General features: G+C 50.5%; 2 protein-coding genes and 1 long non-coding RNA gene across 6 annotated transcripts in view; 2 read left to right on the top strand and 1 right to left on the bottom strand.

The window, feature by feature from the left end:
• The window catches only part of SPEN (spen family transcriptional repressor), a 107,756-nt gene extending 102,384 nt beyond the window's left edge, over positions 1 to 5,372 (top strand). For all 3 annotated transcript variants that reach the window (XM_077151170.1, XM_077151169.1, XM_077151172.1), the window contains exons 12-15: positions 3,172 to 3,684; positions 3,853 to 4,047; positions 4,428 to 4,586; positions 5,046 to 5,372. In XM_077151170.1, the coding sequence (XP_077007285.1) occupies positions 3,172 to 3,684; positions 3,853 to 4,047; positions 4,428 to 4,586; positions 5,046 to 5,177 (999 nt within the window). In that variant the 3' untranslated portion in view covers positions 5,178 to 5,372. The remainder of the gene's footprint in view (positions 1 to 3,171; positions 3,685 to 3,852; positions 4,048 to 4,427; positions 4,587 to 5,045) is intronic.
• A 2,179-nt stretch (positions 5,373 to 7,551) lies between these two features.
• Positions 7,552 to 25,398, bottom strand: part of ZBTB17 (zinc finger and BTB domain containing 17) — a 34,794-nt gene continuing 16,947 nt past the window's right edge. For both annotated transcript variants that reach the window (XM_077151173.1, XM_077151174.1), the window contains 14 exons: positions 13,657 to 13,863; positions 12,662 to 12,850; positions 11,895 to 12,029; positions 11,445 to 11,570; positions 10,622 to 10,863; positions 10,377 to 10,519; positions 9,969 to 10,269; positions 9,501 to 9,588; positions 9,297 to 9,413; positions 9,076 to 9,196; positions 8,721 to 8,851; positions 8,206 to 8,415; positions 8,011 to 8,100; positions 7,552 to 7,933 (listed from right to left, as the gene is read on the bottom strand). In XM_077151173.1, the coding sequence (XP_077007288.1) occupies positions 7,650 to 7,933; positions 8,011 to 8,100; positions 8,206 to 8,415; positions 8,721 to 8,851; positions 9,076 to 9,196; positions 9,297 to 9,413; positions 9,501 to 9,588; positions 9,969 to 10,269; positions 10,377 to 10,519; positions 10,622 to 10,863; positions 11,445 to 11,570; positions 11,895 to 12,029; positions 12,662 to 12,850; positions 13,657 to 13,861 (2,382 nt within the window). In that variant the 5' untranslated portion in view covers positions 13,862 to 13,863 and the 3' untranslated portion in view covers positions 7,552 to 7,649. The remainder of the gene's footprint in view (positions 7,934 to 8,010; positions 8,101 to 8,205; positions 8,416 to 8,720; positions 8,852 to 9,075; positions 9,197 to 9,296; positions 9,414 to 9,500; positions 9,589 to 9,968; positions 10,270 to 10,376; positions 10,520 to 10,621; positions 10,864 to 11,444; positions 11,571 to 11,894; positions 12,030 to 12,661; positions 12,851 to 13,656; positions 13,864 to 25,398) is intronic.
• LOC143674866 (uncharacterized) lies at positions 8,086 to 9,197 on the top strand. The gene is made up of 3 exons (XR_013171247.1): positions 8,086 to 8,207; positions 8,309 to 8,452; positions 8,530 to 9,197. It is a non-coding gene; the product is annotated as an uncharacterized LOC143674866 (long non-coding RNA).

Here is a 25,398-nt window from a genome sequence, read left to right as displayed (position 1 = left end):
TCTTCAGTCAAGATGGTGGTCGGGGGTATTTGAGAACAAGCCATATAGTCCCTGAAATGTTTTAATCTTTTTTGTATGTTTGTATGAGATAAAAGCAGGGCACAGAGGGCCTTCCTAAAATTTTCAGGTTGAAAGCGTTGGATCACATTGCAGAGTTCAGGAGCTCTTTATGGGAACGATTGGAGTGGGTGTGTTCTAGTTTGCTAGCTGCCAGAATGCAATATACCAGAAACAGAATGGCTTTTAAAAAGGGGAATTTAGTAAGTTGCTAGTTTACAGGTCTAAGGCCAAGAAAATGTCCCAATTAAAGCAAGTCTATAGAAATGTCCAATCAAAGGCATCCAGGGAGAGATACCTTGGTTCAAGAAGGCTGATGAAGTTCAGGGTTTCTCTCTCAAGTGGAAGGGCACATAGTGAACACAGTCAGAATTTCTTATTTGGAAGGCACATGATGAACACGGTCAGGGTTCCTCTCTCATCTTGAAGGGCACATGGTGAACACAGCATCATCTGCTAGCTGCTTCTCCTGGCTTCTTGTTTCATGAAGCTCCCCGGGAGGACGTTTTCCTTCTTTGTCTCCAAAGCGCTGGTTGATAGACTCTCTCCTTCATGGTGCTGCAGCATTCTCTGCTCTCTCCAAATCACCCTTATTCTCCAAAATGTTTCCTCTTTTACAGAACTCCAGAAACTTATCAAGACCCACCCAAATGGATGGAGACATGTCGTCACCTAATCCAGTTTAACAACCACTCTTGATTAAATCACATCTCCAGGGAGATGATCTGACTGCTGTTTCAAACATACAGTATTGAATAGGGATTATTTACAAAATGGGATTTTGATTAACACATGGCTTTTCTAGGGTCCATACATCCTTTCAAACCAGCACATTCCACCCGCTGGACCCTAAAAAAGACATGTTTCCCCATATACAAAATACATTAATTTCATAATGATATCAGAAATCCTTGAACCATTTCAGTAGGAATACACATGAAATACAAAGTTGGAAACGTAAAAATTCCTTTCAAAGTTAGTTACAGGCATAGTCTGTTCTAAGGCAGAATTATCCTTTGTCTCTGGACCTATAAAAACTCAAAACAAGTTATTTGCTGCCAACATACAAAGGAGGAACAGTCATAGAATACATATACCTATTTCCATAGGGAGGAAGGACATAGGGGTCACAGGACCCAAGCAGTTTTGAAAACCTGCAGGGCAAAGTCCATTAGATTTCAAAGTCTGAGTCATTTATCATCGGGGCTTCTGAAAGCAGCAGTCCCACCCTTTCCAAGTGCCTATGCAGAGGTCTGCCACTCCCCAAATACAACCTTGGAGGACACCTTTTTCTCAGCTCCACCCTCTCCAAGCATTGGGGCTGCACCCTGGCTCTCTGCCATCTTTGGGGCACACGCTCAACTCCTCGATGTGATGGCAGCCAGGCTCTCCCCAAACCCCAAGGAATATGCTTCACCCTCTCCAAGGCCTGAGGTGGCATGACTCTTCCACTGCAACGAGGTGGAAGGCCCATCCTCTGTCTTTGGGGCAAACTCACCCTCTACACGTGCTTGAGTGTGTCTACTCTCCTGGCCTGAGGCTTCTTGACTTCAGACCCTGGTTTTGCCGCTGAAGTTATTTTTCCTCCATTGTGTCTTTTCTCTGAACCCCCCAGTCCAGACTGGCAGCAGCTCTGTTTATACAGGTCCCACAGCACTGTCATTGGCTTTCTATGCAGTAGCCTTGAATCATGCCCATAAGACATAAGGAATTTCCTCAAATCCTTCCTGGATAACTCCATTTCCAATCCTGGCTTTCTCTGAAATGGCTGACAGGTTCCACATTTGGCCAGATCTTCATGTGGGGCACTGTTCTCTGGGGTCTCCCCTCCTGGAAGCCCAGAATTTTCTAGAATATCACTTCCTAGTTTCTTTGTACCCAAGAGTTCAGTTCTCAGCTTATGTCTTTACTGTCGCATTTCACTATAAGCTGCAAGGAGAAACCAGGCTGCACTTTCGACATTTAATTTGGAGATCTCTTCTGCTGAATATCCAGGTTGATCGCTTTTAAAAATCTGCCTTCCAGCCAAAGTCAGTAGTCAATTTTGCCAGATTATCTGCCATTTTAAAACAAGGATCGCCTTCCTTCCAGTTTGCAGTAACACGTCTCATTTCTGTCTAAGGCTTCATCAGAGGTATCTTTAGAGTCCACATTTCTACCAACAGTCTCTTCGAAGCATTCTAGGCCTTCTCTATCAAGGTTCTCACACCTCTTCCATATTCTTCCCCTTATCCATTTAGAAAGCCATCCCAACATGTTTGGTATTTGCAAACCGTAGCAGCAGTACCCCACTCTCCAATACCAAAATCTGTTCTAGTTTGCTAGCTACCAGAATGCAGTATACCAGAAACAGAATGGCTTTAAAAAAAGGGGAATTTAGTAAGTTGCTAGTTTACAATTCTAAGGCCAAGAAAATGTCCCAATTAAAGCAGGTCTATAGAAATGTCCAATCAAAAGCATCCAGGGAGAGATACCGTGGTTCAAGAAGGCCAATGAAGTTCAGGGTTTCTCAAGTGGAAGGGCACGGGGCGAACATATAGTTTCTCTCTTATCTGGAAAGCACATGGTGAACACGGTCAAGGTTCTGCTCTCATCTGGAAGGGCACATTGTGAACACAGCATCATCTTCTAGCTTCTCCTGGCTTCCTGTTTCATGAAGTTCCCCAGGAAGCATTTTCCTTCTTCGTCTCCAAAGCGCTGACTGATGGACTCTCTGCTTCGTGGTGCTGCATCATTTTCTGCTCTCTCTGAATCGTCTTCATTCTCCAAAATATTTCCTCTTTTATAGAACTCCAGAAACTTATCAAGACCCACCCAATTGGGTAGAGACATGTCGTCACCTAATCCAGCGTAACAACCACTCTTGATTAAATCACATTTCCAGGGGAATGATCTGATTACAGTTTCAAACATACAGTATTGAATAGGGATTATTTACAAAATAGGATTTTGATTAAAACATGGCTTTTCTAGGGTCCATACATCCTTTCAAACCAGCACAGGATGGTTCCTGCCCACAGATGTGGGCAGAAAGATGACCCCTTCAGTCACTTGTTGAGGGCAGGGTATTGTGAACAGCAGACTCTGACTCACTTTTTTCTTGCCCCGCCCCAGGGCCCTCCACCTGAAGGTGAGCCCGTGCAGCCCACTCAGCCTACCCAGTCTACGCAACCTGCCCAGCCTGCCCAGTCCACACAACCCACCCAGCCTGTGCAGCCCTGCCAACTCTCCCAGCTCAGCCAGCCCAGCCAGCCACCAAGCAGCAAAATGCCTCAGGTCTCCCAAGAGGCGAAGGGGACCCAGACAGGAGGAGTAGAACAATCTCGCCTCACAACTGTACCTGCAAACAGGCCACCTGAGCCTCTCGCCCAGGTTCAGAGAGCCCAGGTGGAAACAGGCCAGACTTCCTACCCTTCCCCAGTATCTGTCTCCATGAAACCTGACCTCCCGGCCCCTCTTCCTGCTCAGGCTGCCCCAAAGCAGCCATTGTTTGTCCCCACAACCTCAGGCCCCAGCACCCCCCCAGGACTGGCTCTGCCACACAGTGACGCTCAGCCTACTCCCAAACAAGATTCTTCTCCACACTTGACTTCCCAGAGACCTGTGGATATGGTTCAACTTCTGAAGGTAAGTGTAGGCAGGGATCTGCCTTCCTGTCCCCCAAGCTTTGTGCTGTGTTCAGTGTCCTCAGACTCCTAGTTGATTGGACCAGTGAGCTGCTGCCTGAGGGCCTTGCCCACCATGGCTCAGCTTTCCAACCTGGAGTTCACTTACTGTTTATTTCCCTCGGTGCAGAAGTATCCCATCGTGTGGCAGGGTCTCCTGGCCCTCAAGAATGACACAGCTGCTGTGCAGCTTCACTTCGTCTCTGGCAACAATGTCCTGGCCCATCGGTCCCTCCCCCTTTCTGAAGGGGGCCCCCCCCTGAGGATCGCCCAGAGGATGCGACTGGAGGCCTCACAACTAGAAGGGGTTGCCCGAAGAATGACGGTAAGACCTAGGCCTCTCGTCAGCAACTGCTGAGGGCAGTGTTTTGGCAGTACCACTGTGATCCCACCTTCCCCCCAAAGGAGAGGCATAGATGACCCTGCTCCTCATTTTGGCTTGTCACAGGACATAGTAATGTTATTCTTGAAGTGGATAATGAAGGGCACATCCTGTCTGCATTCAGGCAGGGGTGTGAAATGTTTCTAGACCCAAGGCTTTTCTCATTCAACACAGATAGGGTGGATTTAGAGTCATTGCAGTAGGTGGGGCTTTTGAAGACTTAGGAGTTCAGTACCCTAGGCTGGACAGACCTTACTCCATAGGCTGCTGTTTCGGTGAGGAGGCTCCTAGAGACCACTGACGAACTAGCCTCTCTTCCCCAGGTGGAGACAGATTACTGCCTGCTGTTGGCTCTGCCTTGTGGCCGTGACCAGGAGGACGTTGTGAGCCAGACCGAGTCCCTCAAGGCCGCCTTCATCACCTACCTGCAGGCCAAGCAGGCAGCAGGGATCATCAATGTTCCTAACCCTGGCTCCAATCAGGTCAGTTCACTCAGCTTCCTGCACGGCCACAGGGGGAGAAGGGAACTAGTCTAGGGCAGGTTTGTGAGGAATCCAACGGCAGTCTGACTAACCCGGTTGCATGGATTTTCAGTGCCAACTAGCATAGTCCAGAAAAACTCCTCAGAGTTGTATCACAAGGGCCTTTTAGATAGAACAGCAGAGGGGATGCAAGAGTGTCAGTGGAGCAGCTGAGAACAGCACACAGTTTTCTTTAGTTTAAGGCTACAAAAGAGATCCTCAGGGAGGTCATTTTAATAGTTTTCTGACACCTTCTAGATTTGTTCTGGTAGACATAACAATAGAAATGTTAGCTGTTGGGAAACTGAGCTTAACTTGGCTCTCTACATTGGACCTCTTCAGGGAAAAGGTAGAATGGTACTGGGATAGGCAACTATGAGGAGAGAGGGTCCCACTTTTCTCTCTTATCCCATTCTTCAGCCCGCCTATGTGCTGCAGATCTTCCCACCCTGCGAGTTCTCTGAGAGTCACCTGTCTCGCCTGGCTCCTGACCTCCTTGCCAGTATCTCCAACATTTCTCCCCACCTCATGATTGTCATTGCCTCCGTGTGAGCTGCTGAGTGGTCACCATCTTGGTGTATTTTCCTGAGGCTCTGCAGCAAAAAGTCAACACAGGACAACCCAGCCAAGTGGAGGAGGAAGCTGCCGAAGAGGACAGACTCCACTGCCAGACGGCCAGCCTCCTGCCCTTCTGCCCGCCCGGCTTCAGCTGGACAGACCTTCTCTGGGCAGTGGTGCTGCTACCTTGTATGTTTACATGATGCTTTTCACCCAAGAACAGACCACCAACCGTGTACTCACTCGCAGACACCTTGGGGCTGGGTTTCTCTCTCCTTTCTGGAGAAAAGGAACAGGGCAGTGGAATTATTTTTGTTTGTTTGTTTTTATTTTTAAGAAACAAGAAAATGGAACTGCCTTTGCACTAAATTAGTGACTAGGACTTTTGCACAGTGAAGACAGGCTGTGACACTCTGGATGTCTTGGTGTCTGTGAACACACATCGTGGAGCTCAGTTGGAACTTCTGCTGAAACCTTGGGGTCGAGGAACATTTCATTGGGTTTTTTGTCCCTACCCCCTCCCTTCTCCCTGCTCATTTGGATGTCATCTTTCTTAATTCTCTTGCCACCACCATCTCTGATTCACATGGGATGTACAGTTTACAATCAAAAAAGAGCAAACAGAAGGATAATTTCCTTTCCTTGGTGGATATGCAGAACTTGGGATGTGTATATATAAATATATAATATATAAAAATATATATAATACTGACTTAAATCAAATTCCCCCGACATACATTTTTTTTAATCTGTGCCAAAAATGTGTTTTCAGAGAAAATCTTATTTTCATACTCAGACTTTGTATCGTCACTCATTTGTATAAGTGCGCTTCGTTACAACACGGGCTCTGCCCCCGTGACGTGGAAGTGTCACACAGCACCTGTACAAAAAGACTGGCTAAGCCTCTCCTCCTGTTACCTGGACCTCTTCCCCAACTTCCTAACACTTATTAATTTATGAGACTGTTTTTCTCAGCGCAGTTTTGTTTTGTGTGTCCATTGGATTACAAACTTTATTAAAAAATATAAAACACGTCAAGTGTGAACGTGATTGTCATTTGGATGGGAGAGAATAGCTAGCCCTCACCCCACTTCTGCTTTCTGAGATGCCCTTCGGTCTCTCCGTTAAGTCTGTTTATGGAACCTGCTTCCTTTCCGCCATTTAATCATAAATCCTCCCCAAGGATCATTTTATCTTGTGCAAAAGAATTTTATCACAGTTGCAGTATTTTCATCATTTTTCAATGTTGTGGTAGAAGTAATTGACGTTTCAAGATCCTGGTTGGTTCTGAGGTAGTGTCAAAGGCACTTCAAATTCTGAATGAATAAAACCATCCCCCACACACAAAAAAACATCCTAGGTGACCTTTGGTTTCTTGTCTCTTGACCTCTTTCCTTCTCCCAGTATGGTACAAAGCTGGTCCTGCAAAAATATTGGTCATTGCCTGGCCAAGTGGTGCTCCCTGGGGCTCAGTTAATCCTGCACCTGTATCCACATGGGATGATGGGAGAGGGGGGCAAGGCAGCATAGAATACGGGAACTAGAGAGTCTGTGGCCTCTCTTGTGGTATCAGATGGAGCACCTATAAATAGAACCTACTTTTGGTGCAAGAAGATGGTATCATCTCTGAGTGAGGTATTCCAGCCTCGGGGAGGCAAACTGCAAAGGAGTGCACAGACTGTGTCTGATGGCTCCCTGATGACAAAACGAATTCCAGAATGAGTTGTTCTACTAGCCCCTGCTTGCTGGTCCTAGTTTAAGCAGTGCCGCATTCCCTCTCCTCACCTATCAAGCTCCTGGCTGCTCACCCCTGGCCCTCTAAGCCCCCAACCTGGGGTAGAGGCTCCATTAATTTCAGGGCAAGGTAATGTTCCTGAAAGACAGACAGCACTGGCTTGGCCTAAGTCCTCAGGTCAGGGTTATTGGTGAATTGAGTGCAGAGAAGCCCTCCTGCTTCCCCAAGCCCAACAGGACTGAGTCAGTGGCCTGCTGGGCCTATTCTCTGCCCACTTTGTGGCTCTAGCTGAATGGCCCCCTGACTGGCATTAGTAGCCAAGCTCTCTGGGTTGCCTGGGTCCTGGTAAGCCTGCCGGCCTCACTTCCAGCTTTCCAATTCCCGGGGTGAAGGGGAAGCAGGGTCACAGTTGTGCTCCATGGGGAGGGCTGGTCAGGTCCTCAAGTTCAACAGGTGAGAAGGCTGAAAGGGGTGAAGGCATGTGGAGCTGTTCCCTAATGTGCTGCCTCATTCTGCAAAAGGAACTACCTGGCTTTCCCGAAAAGTGGGTCTTTGCTGGCTGGGACAGCTTTTCTGTGGCATCATCCACAGCTGCCAGCTTCCCCCACCCTCCATAGGGAGCTGTAGGCAGCATTAGAAAATAATCAAATTTATTCTCTAGGGATGGGGCCACCCCATTCAGTTCCAGGGTGCCATCCGTCTTTAAATAAACAGTCAGAAGGGATGCCTGCTCACTCAGCAGTCGGTGGACATTCAGGAGCTGTGGGTGGGGTCTCTGCCAGAGTGGGCTGGCCCTCCGCCCCGTCCCGAGGGCGGAAGATCAGCTCCCCGGCCTGCAGCACCTGCCCAGCCGGCCACGTGCTGCCTGGCCCGTACTGCTGGTAGAAGTCCGGGTCTGCCTGGAACATGACCAGTGCTTGGGCTGTGTGGATCCGCACGTGTTGGGCCAGGCTGTTTGCATCCAGGAATTTGTCCCCACAGGAGTCACAGGCGTAGAGAATCTGGGTGTTGGGGTCTGTAGGGGGTGGCAGTATGGTCAGAATTGAAAGGGCCCCTGATCCACCAGCCTTCACACGCTGGACAGCTCCTTACCTGCTTCCTGTACTTGCTTCACAGCTTTTGTGATCTCAGCTTTAAGTGCTTCTGTTTCATCAGCTGTCACTGGGGTCCCCACTGGTACCACTGTGGGCAGAATCAGCAGGGCCTAAGGCTGGAGGTACCTGCCCCATCTTTGCCACCCCAGGGGAAAATTACCTGGGACCACACATCAACACATGCAGTGCATACCTGTGAGTTGAGTGACGGCTGTGGCTGCCAGTGCCTCGGTGGCCAGAGTGACCATGTCGTCAACCGTGACTACGCTGACCTCACCGCCCTCCTCTGGTTCCAGGATCTTGATGCCAGCCTTACCCTGGTGCACGGTTTTCACGTGGGAGCGCAGGTTGTCCACCCGGTTGAAGCCACGCCCGCACTTGTCACAAAGATAAGGCTTTTCTCCTGGGGGAAAAGGCATGGCTATCTCCTGCCTTTTGAGGTAGGGATGGCTGGAGGTGGGGGTAGGAGGGCCTCAGGGGCCTCCAGCTTTTCCAGCAGTCCTGTCTTTTCCAGCAGAAGTGCTCAGAAGCCTCCAGGGGCACCTGCACCTTCTGGAAGCGCCAAGAAAACGGAGCTTCATCCATCCATCCTCGTCGGCATCCTCATCAGAACTGAACTGCCTATAGCAAGGCCAGCACCCAGGACTGGACCCACGGGGAACTTGACTTCCCACCCGCTCCCCATGTGAGAGACAGGCCCCTGCTCACCAGTGTGGATGATGATGTGCTTGGACAGGTCCCCCACGTTCACGAAGGCCTTGCTGCACACACTGCACTTGTGTGGGCGGATGTTGTCATGGTGGCGAATGTGATTGGCCAACTGGCTGGACTGGACGAATCTGTAGGGCCGCAGAGGGAAGGGCGCGCATTGAACAGCCCGAGCCTGGGACTGGGGAGCTGGGCGGGGGCCTCCTGCCTCATCATTAGATTGGAGAGGACCCCTGGGACCTAAGCCTGGGGCTGGGGCAGCAGTTTGCTTGTCCCCAGATGGGCCCCGAGTTTGTTTCCTAGGCCCCTGCAAGGTGTAGTGTGCCCAGACGGGGTGGGGCGGCGGGGGCAGGACCTCTTGCCGCAGCGTTCGCAAACGTAGGGCTTCTCCCCAGTGTGCTGGCGCACGTGGGCGATGAGAGAGCTGGCCTGGGTGAAGGCCTTGCCGCACATCACACACTGGCATGGCTTCTCGCCTGGGGACAGGGCCAGGAGAAGACATTAGCGTCCCCTCTCCCTCAGCTTCCCCCTCCTTTGGGTCCACTGCCCCCGCCCCCGCAGGGCCTGCTGACCCACCCGTGTGGATGCGGACATGCCGCTGCAGCGCACCGGGGTCAGCAAACTGCCGCTGGCAGTGGACGCACACGTAGGGCTTCTCCCCGCTGTGGATGCGAAGGTGCCGCTTGAGGTTCCCTGCAGTGAGAGGGAGGGAGGGAGGGCTGGGCACGGCGCAAGGCGGGGCTGGTGGAGGGGCTGGGGTGCGGGGCGGCCGGGCCCTACCTGAGGTGGTGAACTGCTTCCCGCACTCGCGGCACTTGAGGGGCCCGTCCGCGATGTGGATCTTCAGGTGGGCCTTCAGGTTCCCCACCTGTGCCGGGCATGCGGTCACAAAGGCCACCCCAGAGAACTCGGCCCCGGGCCCCGTCTCTCCGCAAGGCCAGAGTGTCCCAGGTCTCAAGCCTCACCCCAGTTCTTTCTGCCCCAGCCCAGCCCCTCCTCCACCCGCCTGCCCAGTTCCCTCCGTAGGGGAGTCAAGTGCCCCGTCCTGGTGGGGGTCCCGTCTCCTTGGCCACCGCCTCCTCCTCCCCAGACACATGCACCTGCTGCCCTCTCAATCTGTCCCCCCTGGAGTATCACTGGCCCTCTTAGGCGGGAAGCTCCTGGAGGACAAGGGCCGCCTCTTCTCCCTCTCCTCAGCCTACAAACCAGCACTTGAGACCCCAGCGCTCCCAGCCGGGGCCCACCGACCTGGTTGAACTTCTTGTCGCAGTGCGGGCACTTGTGCTCCTTGTCGGTGTCATGCGTCTCCAGGTGGCGCATCTTGGAGGTGGGGTCTGAGAAGGAGCGGCCGCAGTAGTCGCACTGGTACGGCTTCTCACCGCTATGCACCAGCTGGTGGCGCTTGAGGTTGCCAGAGGTGGTAAAGAGCTTGCCGCAGTCGTCACAGCGGTAGCGTGCCTCGCCCGAGTGCCGCTTCTTGTGCAGGTTCAGGAGGCTGATGAGCCGGTAGCTCTTCCCACATTCATCACAGCCGTAGGGCTTCAGCGGGCTGCGGGGTCCAGGGGCGCCGGGAGAGAAGGGGGCACGGGTTCCAATGGGCTGGGACAGGGGGGCGGGGCAGGGTCTCAGCGCCAGCGGTGGTGGGGGCAAACCTACCTGTGTGTCTTCTCGTGGGCCTTGCACGCAGCCGGGTCAGAGAAGGCCTTGCTGCACTCCCGGCACGAGAAGGGCTTCTCCCCTGTGTGGATGCGGATGTGCCGCTTAAAGTTCCCTGTGTGCGTGAACTCCTTCCCGCAGTCCTGCAGAGGGCGGCAGGGAAGGGGGCATGAGAGACTGCTGGGGCTGGGGGCCAGGCACTCAGGCTGGGGGGGGAGGGCTGGCTCCACCTGGGGGCCTCGCACCTCGCACTTGTGGGTGACAGAGCCGTAGGCCTTGGACTCGGTGCGGTCACCATAGGTGCCTGAGCGCAGATTTCGGGCCTCCACGCCAAGCTCGTGTCCGGAGTCTGTGCCTGCGGACTCCTCGTTCTCCTCGGGGGCCTCTCCGTTCTCCAGGGGAAGCCCCTCTTCCTTGACCACCGCAGGCCTGGCACCAGCCTCCTCTTGCTCTTCTTCTCCTTTCCTTGCCAGCTCCACCTCCATGTCTGCAGAGAGAAGGGAGGCATGCAGGAGCCATAGGCAGGCGAGAAGGGGCAGTGGACGGGCAACTCCCCAGGTCGGGCCCTGCTCTTTCTCATCTCCATGCCCATCCCTTTCTCTGCAGGAACTCTAGCAACATATGGGAGTGCCCAAGAAATGGTCCTCAGCACTGGGGAAGTACCAGGGGAGTCAGCAGATATTTGCTGCTTGAGGAGTGCAGGTGTGGGGCTGCAGTCAATTTGGGGTGGGGGTAACCCAGGCTGGCCGCATGGCAGCAGAGGTGCCATGAGCCAGCAGGCACTGGAGGGGGTGCTCAGTGCTCAGGCTGGGAAGAAGCAGAACTCTGGTCCTGCACTGGTGAAGTGTCTGCGCTAATGGGGAACATGGCCAGGAGGAACAGCCAAGAAACCAATCTCCAAATTCAAGGATAGGAAAGGACATCTGTCCAAAAGCTAAAGTGAGTGGGTAGCTGAGAGTGGGCCTGGCTGGAGAAGGAAGTAGAAGTCCAAATGGGGAGGGTGGCTGTAAGGGGAGGGTGGCTGCGCACTGAGGGCCCAGTCCAGGCTGGCCCAGCTGGAGGGCCTACCTTGCTCTGATCTCTCCGATAAGGTGGCTTCGGCTTCTGCGGCAGCCAAGCCGCTGGTGGGGTCTGGCTTGAGCTCCGCCGGCAAGGGTTCCCGGGGGGCATCAGCCTTCTCCGTCTGCTCGGCACCTGGGGGCAGGAGGGGAAGCCCAGGAGGCTGGGTTGGGACCTTCTCTGTTCAGAGGCCCCTGGTGGTGGCTGGACCCAGGACCCAGCACCCCTAAACTCAGGTTGGTTATGTCCCTGGCTCTGGTTGGAAAGATACCCTAGAACAAATGATAGGTCCTTCCCAGGTACTACGTTCAAGAAGTGCAGCTGACTTATGCCACCCGACCTCCTTGCCCCCAGGACCTCCCTGAGGAAGCCTCTCACCAGGCCAGGCCCAGGCTGCTGGGAGGAGAGGGGCAGTGTCTTGGCCGACAAGCACCTGCAGGCCACTGGGTCCCAACTCACCACGGGCCGTACTCTCGGCCTGGCCACCTCGCTCCTCTTTGGGCTCTCTGCCTGGGCCTGGGGTTGCATGGCTTCCTGCCTGGTCCAGCTCACTCCGCAAGGTAGCCTGCTCCTCTCGGGCTCTTTTGTCTCCTCCTGCACATGACACAGGACAGACCTCCATTTCCCGCTGAGTGTCCACCACTGGGATGGGGAGCAAGCCCAGAGCTAGCCAACTCTTCTGGATCCTCCCTGAGAACACATCTAAGAAGTGGTCTGCTGTTTTGTTCATTCAACAAATTATTCACTCCATACAGGGCTCTTGAATGGGCAATGGGAATACGATGGGGATAGCAGCAGTCATGGGCCCTGGTCTCATGGGGCACAGTTTGGTTGGAGAGAAGGACCTCCGATGTGGACCAAAGTCACTGGTAAGAGATCAGTGCTTGGGAAGAAAGGAGCATGGTTCTTTGAAGATACAACAAAGGAATCTAATCCATGGCTGGGCATTGGAGGGCCTTTTGAGGAGGTAAGGTGAGCAGAAAGGAGGGCCGAGGAGCACGAAGGAAGCTGGTGAAGGACCAGGAAAGGTGTAGGCAAAATGGCTCCCTTGGAGAGGCCTCTCCCAGACTCACTGCAGCTAAGCCTCTCTGGTACCCCATGGTGGTGGCAGACCCAGGCGAGGAGACAGAGATGCAGGGAGGTGTCACAGAGAGGCAGAGACAGAGCCCCAACAAATGCTGGGGTTTCTGGCCACTTGCTTGACAATGGCCTGCCAATCATCTTACCTTCCGAGGCAGAGGCCACCATATTTTCCCCCGGGCTGACACCTGGCTCAGCAAGTGACTTCAGGGCGTGGCAGGCCGTTATGATGTCCTGCATCTGGAGGAAACTGGCCACAGCCAGCACGTCGTCCACGTTCTCAGGGCTCAGGCTCAGCTTGGCCGTGTACATAAACTCCAGCACCTGCCCCAGGCCTGCCAGGGACACAGTCAGCCATCATGGACCCAGCCACTCCACTCAGCAGCGGCATCCAGAGCTTTATGAAAAGCAAAGTAGCAGGCCACCTATCTCCCCATCTCCCAGGCCAGAGGAGAGTTGGCCACCTGGGGACTCTTGGCCTACAGAGGATAGTGGGCAGTGAATGGCACCCCTCTGTCCACCACCTAGCCACCGCACTTCCCAACCAAGGGCGCTAAACTCAAGTGTCGGCACTAGCATTTCAGTTTCCACATCTGGGAAATGGGGAATGACATCTTGCCCTGACCTCACAGCATGTCCGGCCATCCTATGTTGGTAGACTGAATCCAGGCCAGCTCCTCCCTCAAGCCCAAGTCCTTCCTGATGCAGCCCGTCCCCTCTCACACCCAGCCTGGCCACACCACCATCGCACCACATACTCCTGGTTAGCACTGGGGTACGGGGTTCAGGCCAGACTCATCCATGGCAAGGAGCTGGGGTGCACAGAGCCCACCTATTCTCTGCCCCTCCTGATGGAGCTTGCCCCATGTTCACTCTGGGCTAGAGCTCACTGCCAGCCCACCCTGCTGTCCCTCTCCTTGCCACCCCACCCTCAGCCAAAAGAGGCCCCCAGCAGATGGCAGCAACTCAGTACCCATGTCCGCTTGGCCTGAGGCCCGGGTGGAGGCCTGGCACATCCTACAGCTTGAAGGTGGTGCTCTCCAGGGGGCAGGGGCTGTGTTAGGAAGGCCTTGCCCAGCACCAAGATCCAGCCACAGCCTCCTGGCCCCCCACAAGCCCTGCCCTGGACCCGACGGGGTACCTGCCGCGTTACTGATGTCCAGGTGCACCACATCCTTTTGGTCCACAAAAAGCATCTTGAAGTACTCGCTGCAGGCAGCCAGCACTGCTTTGTGGGCCTTAAAGTCCACGCCGTCCACCACGAAGGTGCAGTCGCATAAGAGCCCCAGCTGCCGCTGCTGGTTCAGCCGTTCCAAGACATGCTGGCTGTGCTGGGGAAAGTCCATGGCTGCAGAAGTCAAAGGGCCGTCATGTTAGCGTGGAAAAGAGATGCCCATTGGTCTCAACTGTCAATCCCAAACTTCCCAGATAAAGAAAGGCAGAGGAGTCGGGAAGAATTAAAACACACAAGAGGCACAGATTACATCAGATGTTCACTGCAAGCCAAGACCGGTAAGTGGCGCCTCCTGGGTTTCACTGCCAGGAAAATCTCCAAAAAGCAAAAAGCATTGAAGCCACCTTTATGCCATGCCAGGTAATGGCATTAAAACGTCAAAACAAAGGGAAACAAAACACTGAGTACTGCCATCATTTGAAGAAAGAAAAGGCATGGCCAGTTTAACATATATTTTTCAAAGTATGCAAGACATAAACAGATCTTTCAACTGGATACATCTGGCTTTATAAAAACTTTCTTTTTTGTTCCTGATTTTCTCATTCTGTCATGGGCAGGTGAAATGTGTGTATAGAAAGAAGACAAAGCAGACTTTTAGCTGTGTGGAGTTTTGGAATCAGCCAAGGTGGAGAGTTGCTCGGGCCACTCCTCTGTGGTACGGACAGAGCCGCGGGACTCAGGGTCTCTCTCTGGTTTACGGGCCCACATAGAGCTGGGGAGTCCACTGCCTCCAGACACCTTTTCCTGTTGACTGTCCCTGGAGAAACAATGACCTTGACCCTGATCTCAAGCTGCTGCTGGCCTGGCCATGGTCTCGCAGTCAGGGGCCTCACTTCATGCCTGCAAATCCCACAACTCCCAAGTGAAAACGCTCAGAAAAATTCCATGGCCTGGCGCCAAGTAACCACGAACTGCACAAGCTGTGACTAAATAAGCCTCTAAAACAGCTCTCCCCTCCCCCAGCACCACCCAGAGTCAGCCGATCAGTTCTTTTCTAGGGAAACTAAGCTGGCCATACTTTCTAGAAAGAGCCAACTTCAGAAATTTTCAGGATAACAATCAAGACCCACTCTGGGACCACGTCACACAGAGCCAGTAGGGCAAGGCTGTCCCACCCCAGCCCTTAATCTGATGGAAGGCAGTGGTTTCTCTTCTGGCTGTTCCAGAACCAAGTTTGAACCTCTCTTCTGTGGCCTGGGTCTGGGCGCTGAGGGTGACAATGTGGGGCCCTGGCTCCCCACGGACTCCAGCTGTCTCCTGGGTTCCATCAGCCTCTTGAGGGTGAGTCACTGTGGCTATAGCTCTGGAGGCCTCAGGGACCATGTATGAGCACCTGGCTGTGAGAAGCCGCAGCAAGGGCACTGCCCCACCTCACACACAGGGCTCAGCCAGCCCAGATCAGTTCTGAAGGATGCAAAGCCCACCCACCCTGTGGGATTTTCAGAAGTGGGCCATGTATCTGTTGTAGGTGGGCAAAGAGCCAACAGGATGGGGGAACCTGGTATCCTGGCTGACCAGCTGGAGCCATGGGTTAGAGGTGCTGCTGCTGGAGCCAGGACCCCTCCCACCCTTCACGTATCCGAGGGCTCCCTTTTGGGCCGGCCTGCACAAACACACACCCAGACATGGTGGTTGTATTTATAAATGACTGTGGCAGGGAAAGAGTCAGAAGCCAGCCCTGAGGTCAAGAGGGAGGCAGGCGAGGCAGCTTGGCCCTGTGTTCTCGCCATGTGGGGTGGAGGCTGCAAGTGACACAAGACATCTCATCAATACGTCTTTCTCTAGGACCTTCAAGTCCTGGAAAAAGCAAGTTCCCATTTGTGACCTGAAAGAATGTAAGGGGAATCTTGGGCTGCTCTGGTTCAGAGCAGACAAAAGCTAATACAGAGAAATATATGGATAACCTGGAAAAGAACTGATGTCCAGTCCAGCACTTGGGGTATCTGGGACCTTGGACCTGAAGGGGGTTATCACCAGGCATGGAGTGGAAGGAACCAAATCAATCCCAGAGCTGCCTTCTCTCTGCTATGACAGAGAAATGAGGACAGAGGTGGGGGGTGGGGGTGGGTCTTGATCAACCATCAGCCTCTCCATCCTCAGAGCAAGCACAGAGGGGAGGGAATGCCAGGGAACCCCTCAGTCTGCCTGCCCTGAGTCTGGACGGCTGGGGAAAAGAAGCTGGTCAGAACGTGCAAGTCAGGTCCAATCCCTTCCCTTTTTGCCCTGGGCCTAACTCCCTTACCCACACCAAGAGCCAACCTGAAAACTAAGCTGAGATATCTCCCAGGCCCCAAAACAACCCAGGGAGTACTAGCTGAGCCCCCAGAAGTACAGAGGAGCACCAGATGAACTACTTGGCAGAAACCTGCCGAGAAGAGAGCTTTTCACCTGGAAAACTGACTTGCTGGGAAAATGAACATGTGAAGAGATTCCTGGCCACCATGGTGGATGGGGCCTAAGGCTTAAAGGTCAGGTGGTCACTCATTCTGTCCGGGATGCAAAGCTGCTAGGAGCCTGCCACATACCCCAGAGCCTCCAGGGAAAAGGCAGCAAAACCCGCCCTGTGCAAACTGCACCTTCCCCTTCTGGGGCAGGACCCATGGGGGAGGGGGGCCACTTTCAGAGGCTTTGGGGGAAGGTCAGTCCAGGCCCTGGAGTAGGGGGGATAGTGCCACAGTACCTCCAGGCCTTTCAACACCCACACCCACCGAAGAGAGCAGCTGGGTGCCCCGGAACAACGTTTCCACCCAATGCCAAAAGGCTGTGAACAGAGCTGGGTTCCTCGTCTCACATCAGGGCCGGGAGGAGAAAACCAGGGGCATCCGTAATGCTCAGAGGCTGTGTCAACAGGAAGTACAAATAAAGGAGCATCTATTCTAACAAAATCAAAGACAAGAGAGAGAAGATCAAAGAAAAGTGAAGAAGGGGAGAGTAAGGGGTGGGATGAAGAGGAAAGACCCTAAAGGAGGGGAAAAAAGAAAAAGCAGCCCTGTTCCAACCAACAGACAAGCAGCGGCTTAACGACACTCACACACACAATCCCAGGATTGGCCCACAGGGGGCGGGTCTGATGCTAACTGGCATTTCCCACAAAAATGAGCCCATGTTGCCACCATCAGGCTGTAGCTGTGGATTTTGCCACTGTACCACCCTCCCGGCAAAGGAGCAGCAGGAGCTTCGAGTCAGCAGGCCGCCTTCACACTCTCCTCCACCAGCTGGCTGCCTCTCAAAGGCGCCAACAGCCCCTTCCTGCCCAAGGAATGTGGCCAGTGCAGAGCGGGCCTGCAGCACCACCCTTCTTCAGGGGTACTGCGCTAGAAGCAGGCGCTGTTCTGCCCCCAAACCCATGTGAAGGCCTCGAGGATGGTCAGTGCTTTAGAGCCTGTTTCCTCTTTTCTCCACTCCACAGCAGCAGGAGCCCCGGGAGGCCCTGGCCCGGCGCAGAGGTGCAGAGGCGAGTACAAGGAGGAGGGTGAAGCTGGCTGGACCACCACGCAGGATGCTTGGCCCCCCAAGAGCAGGGACGGGGAGAGGCTTGCCTGGGTGCAGGTGATGATGTCTCAGAGTGTGGGGAAGCACAAGTGTGGGGATCCCTTAGCCTTTACTTCATTTTGCTTCAAGGCTGTCTCCCCAAACATGGAACTATAGAAAATGCATCCAGAACAAGATCAGAGTCCACTGAGCCCAGAGTCCTCCTTTCAGAATAGGAAATGAAGCCCAGAGGGTGCACATGTCTTGCCAAGATCCTCTGGCTGCTCAGAGACTGACCTCACTTTCCTACACGAACACCCAGCTGCAAGCGGGCACTATGCCCTTGACTCCGGTCACTCAGCCTTTATACTTGATCAGTGGCCGGACCTCAGGTGTCAGAGCTGGGATGCTCTTCTGATGACCAGTGGCCTGGCTAGGCCCTCAGCCCTCACAGCCTCCCAAGGATCTCGTTTGCACTGGGGGGACACCTGCAGTAGGGGTCCACCCGGGTATAATTTAACTATGCGGACAGTGGAGGTGGTGTCGGGAGTAGCAACCAACAACTCCTCCCTTCCCCTAAGCACCTGCCATACCTCCTACTTTCCAAGTGAGTCTGGAAGGGGCCCGTGCAACTCTGACCTATAGGATGCAGCAGCAATTCTGCACCAGTTCTAGGCCCAGCCTTTAAAAGGCCTGGAAGATTCTGTCTTTGCTCTCTTGGAAACAGCTGCCACGCTCCCTCTCTGTGGGAGAGAGAGGACATTTGGAAAGGCTCTGGAGGATGAGACACCTACACAGAGAGGCAAACGCACCTCAGCTGACAGCTCCAAGGCTCCCGCATGAGGGAGACATCTTCTTGGACCTTCCAGCCCTGACACCAGCTGAATGCTGGCCCAGGACTGACCTCAACCAATATCGCTGGAGCAAAAGAACTCCCTGATCAACCCACATTGTGAGAAATAATAAATCACTGATGGTTCAATTTGGGGTTGGTCTGTTTGGCAGCAATAGATAAGTGAAACGAATGGAAAAACTACAAATAAAAGGGAACAGTTAAAAAAATCTCGGATACTGGTTCTCTCTGGATGGAGGGTGGATGTTGGGGGTTGGGGTAAAGGCAAGCTGGGAGTGCTAATTCTTTCCTGGGATATGCCTGGGTTTATTATTTAAACATGGGTACATTTCATAGACTTTTTCTTTGGTTGGTTTTATACATTTTTTTTTCTATTGTATCAATATAACATATATATAAAGCAAAGAAAGAAAAAAGCACTAATTTTCAAAGCACAGTTCCACAAGTAACTTATAGAACAGATCCCAGAGCTTATCATGGCCCACTATTCCATGATCTCAGATTTTTCCTTATAACCGCTCCAAAATACTGGGGGCTAAAAGTATATTAACATAGTGATTCAGCAACCATACTTGTTTGTTAAATCCCATTTTGTCTGTTATACCACTTGTGTTAGTTAGATTCAGTTGTCAACTTGGCCAGGTGAGCATACCTAGTCTTGTTGCTGCGGACATAAGCCAACGGTATGTGAACCTCATCTGTTGCCAATTACATCGGCAGTCGGCTAGGAGGTGTGTCTGCTGCAATGAGTGGCGTTTGACTTAATTGGCTGGTGCTTAAATGAGAGAAGCAATGTAGCACAGCTAGCAGCTCGGCATTCCTCATCTCAGCACCTGCAGCTCAGCCCAGGCCTTTGGAGATGCAGAAAGAAGTCACCCCAGGGAAAGTTGTTGGAACCCAGGGGCCTGGAGAGAAGACCAGCAGAGACCATCTTGTGCCTTCCACATAAGAAAGAACCTCAGTGGAAAGTTAGCTGCCTTTCCTCTGAAGAACCAACAAAATAAATCCCCTTTTATTAAAAGCCAATCCGTCTCTGGTGTGTTGCATTCCGGCAGCTAGCAAACTAGAACACCACTCCTTCTCTTTTAATTCTTCTCCCAATCTAAAGGGATCTTTGGGGAATACCTCTTCTGACTTCTTCATGTTGAGAAGGGGTATCCACACTGAAGGACAGGGATGTAATTAATTGATGGTCCCTCTGGGTTTCAGGATTTATCTGACTTAAGAACCTTAGGAATTATATGTTCCAGGTAGGCAAGCCTAGTGCAGGAAACCTTTATTTCATAAATTTCTGTATGAATGACATAGTTCAAAATTGAACAAAATTTTTTAATAAGAAAAAAGTGAGGTACAGGTGCCAAACTGACTCTAGCCATGGCCCAGGGCTCAAGCACAGAGACAGGTGGTTCCCAATTTATTTTGGCCACCTCCTCCAGGACCAGCAGCACTGCAAGCAAGGTTTCAGGGTAGCTGACAGAGCCACCAGGCTCAGGGGGGTGGAATTCAGGAGGGCTGGGTGCCAAAAACACAAACCATTTTCAGTTGCAAAGTACCCGCAGACTACTGATGAAATAAAAGTTTTCTCCTGGGGTTGTGAAATCCACCTACTCAAATCAGCAAAATCTGAACCCAGAGTCCCCAGTAACAACAAAATGGCATGTGTGGAGTCTTGGCTTCACCAATGACTGCCAGACAATCTCAGCAAAGCTTCTTGATCTGAAAGACAAAGCTAAGATGCTCCTTCGGAGCTGTCAAGGGATCTCATTCAATGGCATATGTAAAGACCTGCACGGTGCCTGGAAGAACACAAGCACTCGGCAAACTACTGCCAGGAGGCAGAAATGCAGATTACAGGTGTTTTAGACCAATGATGGTTTTTACATCCCTTTTTATGCTGGGTATCTCGGGTGCATTCAATAACTATTTGGTGACTTGACCTTATTAATCATAGCCCAATATTATTCCTTCTAAATGCCATCTGGAAAAATCCAGGAGTCACATCTGCACAAAGAAAGGGAGGAAGGAAAGGGAGGGGGTACTGAGCCAGAACCATTCAGAGCAATTTTCTCTGTCAGGGAAGCACTTCATATTGGATCACAGCTCTACTAAACCCTGAGGGCGCTCCTGGCTGTAGGCTGCAGAGCCTGCCCAGATACCAACTAGCTCAATCTTAGAGCAAAATGGGCACCTGGCACACATAAAATATCACCCAGATGACTAGCAAGCATCCAATTGCAGGCAGGGTTTCCAAAATGCTGCACACAGGGAAGCCATGAGGCCAGGAAACAACTGGTCTACCACAAGGATCTTCCTAAACTATGGTCCCTAGCGCCCCAGAACATGCTGTGCCTGTGCCCAGTTCCAAGCCTGGACACACACATGGCCACCTCATGTCCAGGGACCAGGAGGAACCTGAAATAGGTGAAAGGATCACCAACCAGCTCCCAGTTGCTCAGAGGTCCTGATTTTCTAGAAATACAGGTAGCTCCTGTATATTCTGTAGCACACACAAACTCAGGCCAAAGAAACGGAAGTTTAGACCAAGTTGGCCTTGCAAAGCATGAAGCCTACATGCCTGATCCCCACCCCACCCCAGTTTTACAATTGGTCCCTTTTCATTACAACATGGGCAGAGGAGTGAAAATTAGCAAAACAAGTCCTAGTACTTCACTCCTGGCCCAGAAACACTGCTTAAGGCTTGTGTTTCTTGAACTTTGCAAATCAACTTTCCCTTTATATAAATATAAAAACTGCTTTAATCTCTCCCGACCATTCTAGATTCTGACATGACACCTTCTAATGGACAATACCTCCCCATCCTTGAGAACCCCTCCATGTTCCTACAAGTCAAGATTTGTTACATTTCTTTTTTCTGAAGTTTATGTTAGAAAAAAAACAAAAATACATTTTGTAAAAACATCTCTATATAAAATTAAATTGTGACACTAACTCTGATTTTCAAACATCATAACTCCCCCCATTCTAAGATTTGGCCACACTTGAATAGAGGAGAAGGTGTTTCCTGCCTTAGCCCATTTTGGACACGCAGCTGCAGGAATATGCAGAGTGGAAAGGTTGGTGGGCCCAGGAGAAAGAAGATATCCTGTATCCAATTTAAGGTCCATTGTGCTAGTACCAGCTCCAAGGACTCTCAGAAGCTTGATGCAAGATAAATTAAGGGCCGTGCTACTAAACAAAATAAGATCAAGTGGGACTTGCCCAGTGTCAGATCCATCCCCCTAACTCCCCCACCCCACACACCTACAAATACTTAAAGAGCCTCTGCACGCACAGCAGGGAGCCTAGACACAGCCTGTTGTCTCAGCTCTCCTGCCAGGCTAATAATCCCCACAGGGTGGGACTACTCCTTATAGCACCAAACCCAAGACCTTGCTCTCAAATGGTTACAAATCAAGTTGGGGAACAGGCTTGGGGGGAGGAGGGGAACCAGTGATTCCAGGCCTCTTTGAATAAGATAGACTCAATGTCAAAATATTCCATGGGCCCTTATGTGATATTTGTAGTCATGATCCTTTTGACTGAGAAAATAATAGGCAAAAAATCACCATGAAAAATGGATCTATTAATCACAACAGCATCTCTATTCCTTTGAGAAACAATTCTGGCTACATAAACGAGATATTTTACCATTATACACAGAAAATCTGTGGTGTGAGGCAGCTACACCACTACTCATAATGACTTCAGAGCCCTCTAGCCTCAGACCACAAATTAGGAAATGGGAATAGAGAAAAGAGTTATTAATTTCACAAACATGTAATGGGAGCCTACTTGGTGCTTTTCTTATGGGCTGGGATGGAGCTTTCAGTCTAGCGGGAATAGAGACAATAAATCAACTTATAGTACGTCAGGTCACAAGTGCTCTGAAGAGAAAGCACAATGAAGGGACAGGGTGAGAGGCCTCTGAATATTTAAGATAGGGGTCAAGGAGGATTTCTGAGGAGGTGACATTTAAGAAGAGACCTGAATGAAGTGTTTGAGTGACCCATGCCACTATCAGCCTAGGGACCATTCCAGACATAAGGAAGAGTAAATGCAAAGGTCCTGAGGCCAGCCTGGCCCCAGCAAAGGGTGTCTGGAGAGGAGTAAGCAGAAGGAAGAATGAACTAAGCGGGGGTGGCAGTAGAAGGAGCTGAGATCACCCTGGGTCTTAGCAGCACCTTAGTCTTCAGATTTCTTCTAAGTGTGCTGGGACGTGATGAGAGAGTTGAGAGCAGAAGACAACATTTTTAAAGGACCACTTTGGCTGCAGTACTCAACAGTGAAAGTCTGAAAGCTTTCCTCTATAAGATTAGGAAAAAAACAAGGATGCCTTCTGTCACCCCTGTTATTCAACATTCTACTAGAAATTCTAGTCCAAGCAGTTAAGCAAGAAAAAGAAATAAAAGGCATCCAAATTGAAAAGGAAGAAGTAAAGCTTTCCCTGTTTCCAGATGGCATGATCCTACATATAGAAAATGCAAAAGAATCTACAAGAAAGCACTAGAGCTAATGAATGAATTCAACAAAGTGACAGGGTACAAGCTCAATGCACAAAACTCAGTGGTGTTTCTATATACCAGCAATTAATAATCTGAAAAGGAAATCAAGAAAGCAATTCCATTTATAATAGCAACTAAAAGAATCAAATATCTAGGAAAAAATTTAGCCAAAGATGTAAAGGACTCACACAAGAAACACTACAAAATATTACTAAAAAAAATCAAAGACTTAAATAAAAAGAAATACATCCCATGGTCAAGGACTGGTAGACTTAATTGTTAAGATGTCAATACTACCCAAAGTGATTTACACAATCAATCCAATCCCAATCAAAATTCCGGCAACCTTCTTAAAGAAATGAAAAAGCCAATGACAAAACTCATGCAAAAGAGCAAGGGGCCTCAAACAGCAAAAACCATCTTGAAAAAGAACAAAGTCGGAGGACTCACACTTCCTAATTTTAAAACCTATTACAAAGCTACAGTAATCAAAACAGTGTGGTACTGGCAGAAGGACTGACATAAACACCAATGGAATTGAATTTGGGGTTCAGTAATAAACACTTGCTAGAATAAAAAATTTTTAAAATCCATGGAACAGTACAACACAAACAGTGGGCCCTAATTAAATCATGGAATATAGTTACTTGTATAATTATAAGCACGTGCTTCCACCAACTGTAATAAATGTACCACACTAATGCAAGGTATTAATAATAGGGTGGTATATGGGTACCGTGTATTTTATGCATGACTTTTCTGTAAACTTACAGCTTCTCTAACAAAAGAAGGAGGGATGGAGGAGACCTGACATCTATGGCAAGAGTACCAAGTCCACTCAATGGGGAAAGAATAACCTCCTCAACAAATGGTGCTGGGAAAACTGGATTTCCACATGCAAAAGGATGAAAGTGGCCCCCTACCTCAGGGTATTTACAAAATTTAACTCAAAGTGGATCAATGACCCTAACCCACTGATCCACTCAAAGCGGATCAATGACCTAAATATATAAACAAAAGCACAGGCAACAAAAGAAAGATAAATTGGTCATCAACAAAATTAACATTTGTGCATCAAAGTGCATTATTAAGAAAGTGAAAAGATAACCATATATCTTATAAGGGTTTATTATACAGAATACATGAACAACTCACACAACTCAACAACAAAAAAAACAACCCATCTTAAAAATGGGCAAAGGACTTGAATAGACATTTCACCAAAGATAAACATACAAATGGTCAAAAAGCACATGAAAAGAGGTTCGACATAATTAGCCATTAAGGAAATACAAATCAAAATCACAAGACCATTTCACCCCTCCCCCACCAAATGGCTATAATTAAAAAAAAAAAAAAAAAGAAGGAAGATAACAAGAATTGGCAAGGATGTGGGAAAATAAGAACACTTGTACGATTTTGGTGGGAATGTAAAATGGTGCAGCCACTGTGGAAAATGGCTCCGCAATTCCTCAGAAACTTAAGTATAGAATTAGCATTTGACCCAGCAATTTCACTTCTAGGTATATACCCAAAAGAATTGAAAGCAGGGAGTGGAACAGACATTTGTACACCAATGTCCATAGTATTATTAGTCACAATAGCCCAAAAGTGGAAGCAACCCACATGTCCATCAATGGATGAACAGATAAACAAAATGTATGCACACAGAAAGGAATATTATTCAGCAGCAAAAAGGAATGGAGTTCTGGGCCATGGTGGCTCAGCAGGCAAGAATACTCGCCTGCCATGCCAGAGGACCCAGGTTTGATTCCCGATGCCTGCCCATGTTAAAAAAAAAAGAAAAAAGGAATGGAGTTCTAATACGTGATACAACATGGATGAACCTTGACAACATCTTGTTGAATGAAATAAGCCAGGCCCAAAAGGATAAATATTGCATTATTTTATTCACATGAAATCACTAGAATACACAGATTCATACAGAATGAAAAGAGATTACAGTGTCCTGGGGCGGGGTGGGGATGGAAAGTTATAGCTTAATGGGTACAGAGTTTCTGTTTGGAGGGATGGAAAATTTTTGACAATGGAGGGTGGTGATGGTAGTAGAACATTGTGACCGTTACTGATACTACTGAAAGGGATTAAAATGGGAAATTTTATATTGTATATATGTTACCACCGTAAAAATAAAAATAAATCGACTACAGAGCACTTTTAAGGCCAGGTGCCCTGCTGGGAGTTGGTGACTCCATGGGGAATAAGGCCACATCTGAGCCCCTCTCAAGGACCTTTCACCAGGGGAGAAAGGCCAGAATTCTTCCACTCCCCTGGCTGAGTGCTGCAAGGCTGAGCTGGGTGCCCCCCGAGGGTGAAGGGCACTGGGACACATGGAGCCACAGCCTGAAAAAACCCCATGAACAATGCTCAGGCAGAGCAAAGGCAACGGCAGGGGGGGGGGGTGCAAGCTAAGGAATGCTTGGGGGACAGGGGTGGGGGCGGCAGGTCGAACACCTCAGCATCACAAAAGTAAGGAGAGAGCGGAGAAAGGGGCGAGACATGCAGCTGCAGGAAGAGGTTGGAGCCAGGTGCAGGGGCCATGCCCGGGACTCGCACATATCCTCAGCACTGGGGTCCCTTCCAGGGTTTTAAGCAAGGCCTGGTCAGGCTCACATTTCTGCAAGTTCACTGTGGTTACACTAGTATGGAGAATAGATGAAAAGGGGAAGTCCAGAAGTAGAAAAACAAGTGAGGAATCCCATAGAGTTAGACCCACCATATGTGAAAAATGGACAATATCATCCCAGGCTGGCACTGGGAGCGCTAAGCTGGAGCAGAATCCAACACACATTTACATGGCTC

This window comes from Tamandua tetradactyla, chromosome 2 (assembly GCF_023851605.1).
Source record: "Tamandua tetradactyla isolate mTamTet1 chromosome 2, mTamTet1.pri, whole genome shotgun sequence".
Taxonomy (NCBI): Eukaryota; Metazoa; Chordata; class Mammalia; order Pilosa; family Myrmecophagidae; genus Tamandua; species Tamandua tetradactyla.
Note: the sequence above shows the minus strand (reverse complement) of the source record. Positions and strands in the feature narration are given on the sequence as shown.